The sequence below is a fragment of the Gadus chalcogrammus genome, chromosome 11 (assembly GCF_026213295.1).
Source record: "Gadus chalcogrammus isolate NIFS_2021 chromosome 11, NIFS_Gcha_1.0, whole genome shotgun sequence".
Lineage (NCBI taxonomy): Eukaryota > Metazoa > Chordata > Actinopteri > Gadiformes > Gadidae > Gadus > Gadus chalcogrammus.
Window position 1 is genome coordinate 21306753 of NC_079422.1, and position 10752 is coordinate 21317504.

Below are 10752 nucleotides of genomic sequence, written 5' to 3' on the forward strand. Positions count from 1 at the left end.
GTACTTAGTACTTAGCATTGTGTAGCATCCTATCCTAGCAGTCTTTCTTGTATGGGGAATAGGTTAACCTACAGGTTAGTGCTTGGTACTTGGTTCTATGAACATCCTCAGTGCACCGATAGCAATATATTGTTGTTTCTCCTTCTTCTGACAAATGTACGTGTTGTAAGCCGCTTTGGATGAAAGCGTCCGCTATAGGCCCTCAATGTAAAGCATTCCCCTGCCGTTGATGGCGGCATGTCGCACTAGTCGCAGTCACTCTCTTGACGTGCGAATGACGATAAAAGGTGAAGGGTTGAAAGGTGAAACTACTCAAAGGATTCTCTTGGTCAAAGTTAACAGCGGATGTTATCCAAGCCGTGGTTGTGGGTCTTCTCACACGCTCTGACGCAATCAGACCCAGGTAGTGGCCTCAGACCGCTCAGCCCTAAGCCCCTCTCTAAGAGGGCCACTTTGACTCTAAGCCGGCTTGACAAGTGTCACACCGTAAGAGGCCTTCGACCTTTCCGTGACTCCAAAGGTCGCGAGAGGGACGGGGGAAGGAGCAGGAGGGGGGAGAGCAGAGATGAACGCTCGCCGTGAGAGCAGGGGACTGGAACGAACGGGGAGATGAAGGCAGAGGGGTGAAGACATGATGGGGTCCCAGCAGGGGGTCTGTCTCTCGCTGTGTGATGGCACGTGAACTGAGAGGCTGTCTTGTGTCTGATGAGCACTGCTGTACTGTACTGTACTGTGACCTGAAGGGCTGGTTTCTGACTGTTGTTCAGAGTTGTTAAAGGGGACATGTTATACCACCAGGTGTGAGTGCTTACAATTAGCTTTACAAGCCGTTTCCACCCAGTGGACTGAAGTAAACGCTGCTCATCTATCCAGCACATATCTAGGTGGACACGCCCACTAGTGATGTCATATGGGGCCGATTTTCGAAACTGCTTGTAAGGCTAATCACACTCACACCTGGTGGTATAATCTGTCCCCGACTGCACGGTCACGTTACCAGAACAATGAACACATTAACCTTCCAATGAGTTACAATTACACGCAACATGTGGTCGTTAAAAATGGCCTTTTCTAGATCTAAAAAGACATATCTTAAAGGGGTGATATCACTCTTTTTCGACACTTCACCCTTTGCTTGAGACTGGCGTGTAACACTATTCTAGTAGTAGAATTATCAACCCTATTAAAAGGCGTGAGATGAGATCTTGATGCTTAATACGTAAATGTTCTTTGTTCATGTTTTCGCTTAATAATCCCCTGAAAGTTTTACCGCACGGATAGCCCCCTATAATCCTCTCTCAGAATAGCCTCCTATTCTAAAAGTGCGTAAGGGCGGCAGAAACGAGGATGGGGACTCGAACCCACGACCTCCAGGTGACGAGGGAGGGGCTTCCTCTCACCTCTGTCCTTGTCCCGCAGGTCGCTGAGGTAGGTGAGGATCTCGGCGTTGCCCTGGACGCAGTACACCTCCCGGGTCTGCAGGCCCCCGCCACACAGGCCCGTCTGGTTGCCGCGCCGACGGTCCTGTTGGCTTAGCAACAGGTCCACCCGGCAGTCGCTCCACTCGGTGCTACGCCAGGTGTACCTGGGGAAGAGGGGGGGGAACAAAATGGGCGAGAGAGGGATGCATAGAGTGATAAGGTGCGCAAGAGAGAGAGGGAGAGAGAGAGAGAGAGAGAGAGAGAGAGAGAGAGAGAGAGAGAGAGAGAGAGAGAGAGAGAGAGAGAGAGAGAGAGAGAGAGAGACAGAGAGAGAGAGAGAGAGAAAGAGAGACAGAGGGAGAAAGAGAGAGCCGGAGAGAGAGAGAGGGAGAGAGAGAGAGAGGGAGAGAGAGAGGGGGGGAGAGAGAGAGAGAGAAAGAGAGAGAGAGGGAGAGAGAGGGAGAGAGAGCGGGAGGGAGAGCAAGAGAGAAAGACACAGAGATATGCAGTGTACGGTGAATAGATAATGGCGTGGGGGTGTGTGATTGAGTGTAAAAATACGATAAGAATCTGTCAAATGTGGTTTAATCTTGGAAAATCTGAAACATGCACAGTGCAGATTAAGAAGCAATTTTCCTGCTATTTTTACTTTGCTGCATAAATGTCGTGAAGGGAAAATAAATGACTGGAAGTACTTTCATTTTAAGAACTAAACAAAGCCTCAAATCACGTTAAGGAAAACAAGAATCATGCTCTTGAAAAAAAGTTCCCTCCACAGATTGCAACAAAATCTTTTAAATCTATCAAACATTTAAAAACAACAGGGACTTTAGTCAAGAAACGTGTGTGTGTGTGTGTGTGTGTGTGTGTGTGTGTGTGTGTGTGTGTGTGTGTGTGTGTGTGTGTGTGTGTGTGTGTGTGTGTGTGTGCGTGTGCATGCACGGGCCTGGGCATGTGTGTTACGAAAGCATGCTTGCTCTCTAATGCCATTTGTCTATACTTTGTGTTTGGCCCCATCCCAAGCGCTTCTAATAATCTGTCTCCATATGCTGTATCCCCCCCACACACAGATACACACAGAGACACACAGACACACAAACAGACACACACACACACACACACACAAGGCCACCCCCGAGAGCAATTAGCCGTCTGATGGTGAATGAAGAGAAAGGCATATGGTCTCTGTCTGAGAGAAAGACTGTGTCTCGAGTTCTCTCTCTCTCTCTCTCTCTCTCTCCCTCTCTCTCTCTCTCTCTCTCTCTCTCTCTCTCTCTCTCTCTCTCTCCCTCTCCCTCTCCCTCTCTCTCTCTCTCTCTCTCTCTCTCTCTCTCTCTCTCTCTCTCTCTCTCTCTCACACACTTTGGTAGTGCATGTCTCTTTTTCCAGCCGTCTCTGTTTCTTTCTCTCTCTCTCTCTCTGCCTCTCTCTGCCTTCAACTCTTCGTACTGACTATTTTTTTTTGCATATTTTCTCCCTCTCCATCTCTCTCTCTCTGTGCATTTTCACTCCCTCTCTTTCTCTGTCACTATCTGTCTCTCTTGCTGTCTTTCTACGTGCATCGGTCTCCATCTCTGTATGTGTTTGTGTCTGTCTCTCTTTCTCTCTGCTGGAATAAGCAACACACCCACCAGTTTCCCCACATAGACAAACACACGTCGTGTCCAACCAGAGCGACGGGATAACATCTCTCATCCCCCACAACTGTCTGTCTGGCCAAGGGCAGAAGCTGGAGAGCCATCACTGTTACACAGACGGCCGTATGCACTCTAGTTAATCCCTCCTCCCTGTCTCTGAGTTGGTCTGCCTTGTCATCTGTGTTCCTCGGCTGCGTATGTGTGTGTGTGTGTGTGTGTGTGTGTGTGTGTGTGTGTGTGTGTGTGTGTGTGTGTGTGTGTGTGTGTGTGTGTGTGTGTGTGCGTGTGTGTGTGTACGTGTGTGTGTGTGTGCGTGTCTTCGTGTGTATTTGTCTGTGTGTTTATGTGTGTGTGTGTCTGCGTGTGTGTGTGTGTGTGAGCGTGTGTGTGCGTGTGTGTGTGTGTGCGTGTGTCTTTTTGCGTGCGTGTGCGTGTGTCTTTGTGCGTGCATGAATTTGTGCGTGCATCCTACGTATGTTTGTGTGTGTGTGTGCCTGTCTGCGTATGTGTGTGTGTGTGTGTGTGTGTGTGTGTGTGTGTGTGTGTGTGTGTGTGTGTGTGTGTGTGTGTGTGTCTGTGTGCGTGCGTGTGTCTGTGTGCGTGCGTGTGCATGCGTTGGTGTGTGTGTGTGCCTGTCTGCGTATGTGTGTGTGTGTGTGTGTGTGTGTGTGGTGTGTGTGTGTGTGTGTGTGTGTGTGTGTGTGTGTGTGTGTGTGTGTGTGTGTGTGTGTGTGTGTGTGTGTCTGTGTGCGTGCGTGCGTGTGTCTGTGTGCGTGCGTGTGCATGCGTTGGTGTGTGTGTGTGCCTGTCTGCGTATGTGTGTGTGTGTGTGTGTGCCTGTCTGCGTATGTGTGTGTGTGTGTGTGTGTGTGTGTGTGTGTGTGTGTGTGTGTGTGTGTGTTTTGATTGAGTTAGCCTGCAGCAGCTGTTCCGGGCCAGCTGCCACCTCTTATTCCCCTCTCCGGGGTCAGGGGTCGGAGTGGACCATCTATGTTACAACTGTTACCCTGCTGGCCAGTCACAACAAACACGCCGCCTCCCGGACCCTCAAACCCTGAACCCAATACCCCCAATATCTCCTCCCCGCCCCTTTCTCCAGTGTTACCGCGACGACCGCCACACATACATTCAGGGCATTTAGCAGTGGCTTTTATCCAAAGCAACTTACAATAAGTACATTTGTCAGAAGAAAGGGAAACAACAATATAGTGCTGTCGTTACAGTAAGGATGTTCATAGAAACAAGCGCCGAGCACTAACAACAACTAGGTTAACCCATTCCCAGCATGCAACAGAGACAGCTAGGATAAGACGCTACACAATGCCAAGTACTATCTTTAAGTGCCAGGAAGTACAACAGACAATCAGTGCGTAAGGGGGGAGTAAGGGGAGGGGGCGGCGGGGGTAAGGAGGGGGGGGGGGGGGGGGGGCTATGCGGAGTCCAGGTGAACATCTGATCAGGTGCGTCTTGGATCGTCACTCACGTGGGACACGGCGGCAGCGGGCCCTCCCCTGGCGGCTCGCAGGCCTCCGTCTCCCCCAGGGCCTCACACGGGACCCCCTCCTCGCCGATGGCGAACTGGAGCACGCTGCGGCCCCGGGAGCGGGCCCCGCCGGGGGCCTCGGGGTCCGAGCAGGCGTTGGAGCAGGGGCCCCAGGCGCTCCAGGCGCTCAGCTGGCAGTCCTTGGGGAGGAGGCAGGACTGGACGGTGTGCGGGAGGTCCATGGGCGTGCACTCGCTGGAGGAGGGGGGGAATGGGGGGGGGGGGGGGAAAGATTAAGTTAACATTAATATTTGGGGCGTTTTGCAGACACTTGTATCAAAAGCGACTTATAATTTGTACATTTCTGAGACGATGTTTAAGCAAGTTTTAATAACCAGAAATGTGTGATGGGATACCCACCGCACATCTAAGTGTGTGTGTGTGTGTGTGTGTGTGTGTGTGTGTGTGTGTGTGTGTGTGTGTGTGTGTGTGTGTGTGTGTGTTTGTGTGTGTGTGTGTGTGTGCATTTCTCCCTGCATGCCTTGCGTGTGTGTGTGTGTGTGCGTGTGTGTGTGTGTGTGTGTGTGTGTGTGTGTGTGTGTGTGTGTGTGTGTGTGTGTGTGTGTGCATGCCTGTGTGTGTGTTTGCATGCATGTAGCTAATCATGTCTTGTTCATCAGGGGATCAACTAAGCCTGGGATTTGGGAGAAGGATCTCCTTCACACTGAGTTTGACCCGGCCGCCTGGTGGGATTACACTCCACTGCACACTGTACTGCACACTGCGGTGTTACTGAGTTATGTCCATAATGGGACAAGCAACCTCCGGAATCAGTCCGTTCTTTAAACGTTTCGCCCCATTTTCTATCGTAGTCGTTTAACGATAATGAAACGCTTAACTTCCAGGCGTCCTCGACTTGAACACCGCAAATGGGAGCAGAGGAATACAGATACAAGGGAGGCGGACGTTTTTTAAATTGCAGATGAGGCAGATTAAAATCACCTGCCTGGCCATCTTTATGAGTCGTAGGGCCCTCCTCGGCAAGAGGGAGCCCGTAGAAAAACTGAAAAACTAGATATCGCCTGAGCTGCGCTGATCGGTGGAACATCGTAGGTCTCTGACATACGTCAGAAGCGTTTTAAAGAGATGTAAAATACAAGATCAATATACAGTATATATAATTTTTTTACCATCATTACCCAAACACACGTTTGACGTATGTCAGAAACAACCTGGTCTCACAGGAATCCGTGAAATGACCACGGACGATTAACTCAAAATCCGTGGAATCCTCACGGAAACACGCCAATTCCCGTGTGGAGCGACGGCGTGGTTGACTCGTTCATTGAAACGGGGATCTGTGTGTGTGCCATGGAATATGAGTGTCATCAACTGGCATTGGAGCAAAATCCGTGGCCATATCACGGAAATTGGCGTGTTTCCGTGCGGATTCCTCGGATTTTGAGTAAAGAATCCGTGGTCAAGTGGAGGATTCCTGTGAGACAAGGTTGGTCAGAAACCTTGAAGATTGCTAAAAAATAGGGCGATTTAGAGGGATTACGGGAAAGGACCTCTGCCCCATCGAACCCCATCCATTCAGGTGGTTGTTTACTCCGCGGCAAGATGGCGGCATGGTTGACGCGTGCTTAGACGCCGAATGTGATATCTAGTCTGTACATATATCTATGGAGGGAGCCCAGCGAAACAGTGAGCAGGGCTTGGGTTAGACCTTGAACTCTTTGAAGGTAGAGGGAGGGTGGCCCTGCAGAGAGCGAGTAAGGGAAGTCTTATCGCACTTCCGAACGCGTCAGCGCGAAAGTAACGTTAGGAGTAAGGTTCCCATAAAGCTCCTCGCCAACGGCTACGATCCCTCTTCATCCCATTAGCTTAACTCATTAGCATTCCACATTTCACATTATGAATAATACAAAAGGGGAGCGAAGGTACAAGCACCGCGTGCTAATGCTAAGTCCATCGGGGGGGGGGGGGGGGGGGGCTGACATGAAGGACGCAGTGTTTTTATCATCCCCCAACCAAGTGTTTACGAGTAATGAACAAGGCTTCCTCCTCGGAATCATTAGAAATTAGTTCTGAGTAAAGAGGAGCGCATTATGCTAGCCAGACCGCATGTCTTTCCCCTGCAGCGACTGCAGCTGACGAGCTATTAGAGATAATTACAGCTCTGCTTCATTTAGAAACCCCTCATTTAGCCGCCGCCGCCGCCCCTCTTCACCTCCGCCACGCCGAACGTTCGGCGAGCAACGAAGACCCTGTCGAGTTTGAGCTCTTTTTTTGCGACGTGTCTCTGTTGTCCTCACTCCCTCTCTCAATATTTCTTCTACTTATTTCTTTGTTTCATCTCTTCACTTTTTTTTTTGCTTCTCTTCATTACCTTCTTGTTTACTTCATCTTTCCTTTTCCTTTCTTCAGTTCCTTTTCTTACGTTTGTTCGTTTCGTTCTTCCTTGTTGACTGTACCTTTCCGTTCCCTTTTCCTTCCCCCGGTTCCTTTCTTTTCGTTTGTTTGTTCCTTCCATTCTTTCTTCCCCTCTGCCTTCAGAACCGCCGTGTCCTCGGAAATGGAAACACGTGCGCCGCGGACCCTTTTGAAGTCGCGCCGCGCGGTACGGCCGAGAGAGCGACACCGTGAAGAATTCTCGCCTGTGTTATGACGCCAAACACACTCGAAGCGTCAAATCATTTATGCGCCGGAGCAAAACAAACAGAATTGAAGCCGGGGTTGTTGAGGGAAACACAGTCAGGGAGAAAAATAGGGAGAGGGAGAGCGAGAGAGAAAGGGAGATAGTACCATGAAGTTCCATTTCCTCCCCGGACTGAACCCTGAGTTCTGAGCGTTCCCTGGTGTGACCAATGACCCATTTTTCCCGGCAAACTGGATCCTATTTTCTTTCCTCTATTTTTCCGCTGAAGTTTTGGTTGGGAGTCGGAAGTCATTATTTTCTCATCTCTGTCGCTGAGGCGAGACAGGGAACGGCATAATGCTCAATGTCTTTTGCATTCTCTCAAAGAGCTGATGATGTCTTCTCTAAACTGCTCCGTTTCGCGATGCCTGGACGTTTTTTAAGCAACAGCGAAGCAACAATGGCCGTGATTTCAAACTCACACGTGCAAATCTTTTTCCTGAACAGCAATTCATGAAATATTAATGAAAGAAAGGATTAAAAAATACCCACTGCCACTGAATTCTGTTGCGGCAAAAAACAGCGTTCTATATAGGTCATCTTATTAAGAGATGACATTCACACAACTTCAGCATGCGGCAGAAATGAAGTACAGATGAAAGACTGTTGACTACGAAGACCCAATTTTTGTTTGTGATCTGCAGTTCAGTGGTGTGCGGTGGTAAGGCGGTCATCTTTAACATGCAGACATAGGCCAGCAACTGAGGTGTTCGTCCCCTCAGTAGGAGATGGTTGACCCATGTGCATTTGAGGCATCTGTCACCATCACAATGCAGTACAGTCTAGTGCTTCGGGTTGTTTAAATCCCAGCGGAAAGGCTCTGGGCGCAAACCCCCAAGTCTACAGGCATCCCTGAGCAAGACGCCACTGCTTGCTCCTTAATGACATGTATCTGAATTGACGGTAAGCTGCTTTGGAGAAAGCCTTCTACTAAATAGTGTTCAAAGGACATTAGAGGCGTGAAGTGAGAGGAATGTTCGGAGCGCACCGGGCTTGATGGGGTTAACGCAACACCCTGGAAGTTTGTTCCACTTTTAAGGAAATAGTGCCCAAAAACAAGCATGAATATTTCACAAGGAAAAAATAAACAAGTCAGGGATTAATATTCATGGTGCTCTGAGCATCAGAGTTGTTTTCAGGGGGTTCCTTTGAAATGGTTTGATCCCACTTGCTGATAGGGGGCACATGACATTGACAATACATCAATGAACAGTTGAGTGCATAATGGATCAAATCCCTGTGTACAGTGGCATGTGACGACCATGACGCGAGTAAGACTGCTTCATGATGTCCTAGAGATCAAAGCCTTTTTCAGTTCCTAAAATACAAGATCTCAGGCAAGCGCATGGCATCGGTAATGTAAAAGGGGGGCTGCAATGTCTACGAAGCAAGGCCTTGAAGAGCAATGAAAGCCTTGCTTAAAAAGGAATTCAGCACAATGTCAAGTCGTTGCTTCATATGATGACCTGGCATAAAAATATGGTAGGAAGCGTCCTCGATCTATATTTCTTTTGTCAGGGCTGTTGTTCAGTTCAAACAGCATCAGAGACTAACAGGGAATTCTTTAAAGGCTGAAATAGCGATATAAGCAGAAGCCTGTACACAGGATTCGGTAAGATGGTACTTTAATAATCCCTGACAGGAAATTTGATCGTGTCTGTGATGCTGTGGGTGCAGATGTGACGGCTGTTTGGACCAATAGACGGCAGAGATGGATGGCAATCTAGACAGACAGGCGGACGACTCACTGTAGCTCCACGGTGGTCCCGTTCCAGTGGTTGCAGGTCACGTCACGGGTCTGGTACCCCACCTGGATGTCCCAGAAGGGACTCTCCTGCCGGTTCAGCCGGTTCCTGGTCCGCTTCTTCTGGATCAGCTCCCGGGCCTCTGGGTCTTTGAGACCCACCTTGTCCCTGCCCCCCGGGCCCTTGCCCCTCCGCCGCTTGGCCTGGCGGGCGGGCCGTGTCTGAGGAAGGGCACAGGGGCCCCAGGGCCCGATCCGGAGGCTGTACACCCCCTCAGGGGTGGAGCAAGGGCCCGGCCTGCAGGTGTGGAACTCGGTGAGGTTGGGGCAGGCGGCGCCCCCGAACATGGGGGGCACCAGGACGCTGCGGACGCGGTTCTTGAGGCCGGTGCCGCAGGTCTTTGAGCAGGAGGTCCAGGGCGAGTACTGGGACACCACGCAGTCCTGCGGGCAGGGGATGAGGCAGGCCTGCTCCAGACGGGGCTTGGGCTCAAAGTACTCGCAGATGGCGTCGTCCGCGGGCGACCCGTCTGCCCGGAGCGCGCAGCCAACCTCCCGCAGCTGAGTCCCCTCCTCGCCGCCGTGGCACAGCGCCAGCTGCGGGGCTCCGTTGGCCCTCGCCGAGACGGGCACGCACTGGTTCCAGGCGCCCAGCTGCCAGTCGTACAGGTCCTTGTGCCAGTCGCAGACGCGGAAGCAGTTCCTCTGGTTAGAGGGCCGCTGGGCCTGGTCGCAGTTGGTGTGCAGGGTGGTCCAGCCGTCCACGTGGGCGCACCAGACGGCGCGGCTCTGGCTGCCGCCGGGTCCGCAGTCGCTGCCCATGCACCTCCCCCATGGCCCTGGGGAAGCACAGCACAATGTCGGGACACGGTTACGTCAGACGGACACCCAAGTAGTCGCAGAGGGTCGAGGCAGGGAATCAATCCTCAGTACCGGGATGGACTTTGTGCAAATGTCAAGTTTCATTGTCTTCGATGTCTCTCGGATGCCTTCAATGAAACGTGATATTTGCAACAAAGTTTTGATGATCCTACTGTGGCATCGATGATCATACTGCCAATTAAAGTAAACTGATTCATCCATGGGAGATAGTTAGTCTAAAAGATATTACCACATACATTATTCAAGCATCATGCTTGTTGATCGCTAGTCAGAAACGTGCGTCCGTTAACATTCAGTTAATGTTCAGCGTTGTTTCGTCAAATTAGATGCATCGAGTAATTCTTGACAGTTTAATTAGCACGGCATAAACTTGGCACATTGAGGAGAGGATATCTGACGGGTCTGTTTACAAAAGTGATGTTGCTCTAGGATTCCTTGTGGCAGTCTACACACAATGAGGATCCTCCTAGCCACTCAACGATACAGGCCTAGAGTAAAATATATGCACAACGGGTTATCAACTGTTGGCGTTCTTCATGAATCATTCAAATGTAGTGAAGATCACCCAGCTAAAAGTAAAGAATAGTGAGGTAATGGAGGTGTGCACACCTGGGTGTCGAACGGCTATCTGCATCCCCACGGGGACGAGGTGTTGAATGATTATTTCGCCTCTCGCTAGATGAACCTTGCTTTAGCAAAACACGTCATTAGCTTACAGCCTTGAGCTAAATGCCTCCTTTGCGTTGAGCGGGCTGAGGGGAAAGTGGTGTGTGGACGCAGGCAAACACCAATTACTCTTCCTGTGTGGAAGACGGAGGAGAGAACCTTTCTGGGAAAATAGAAGAGTCAACGGAGAGGTTGTTGGGTTCAGTCCACACAGAAGA

General features: G+C 50.5%; 1 protein-coding gene across 1 annotated transcript in view; it reads right to left on the reverse strand.

Annotated features, from left to right (window-relative positions):
* The window catches only part of LOC130392334 (thrombospondin type-1 domain-containing protein 7A), an 85527-nt gene extending 75025 nt beyond the window's left edge, over window positions 1-10502 (reverse strand). The window contains exons 1-4 of the mRNA XM_056602828.1: window positions 10478-10502; window positions 8991-9825; window positions 4542-4796; window positions 1401-1585 (exon numbers count right to left, since the gene is read on the reverse strand). Coding sequence (XP_056458803.1) covers window positions 1401-1585; window positions 4542-4796; window positions 8991-9825; window positions 10478-10502 — 1300 coding nt within the window. The remainder of the gene's footprint in view (window positions 1-1400; window positions 1586-4541; window positions 4797-8990; window positions 9826-10477) is intronic.
* Window positions 10503-10752: the final 250 nt, after the last annotated feature.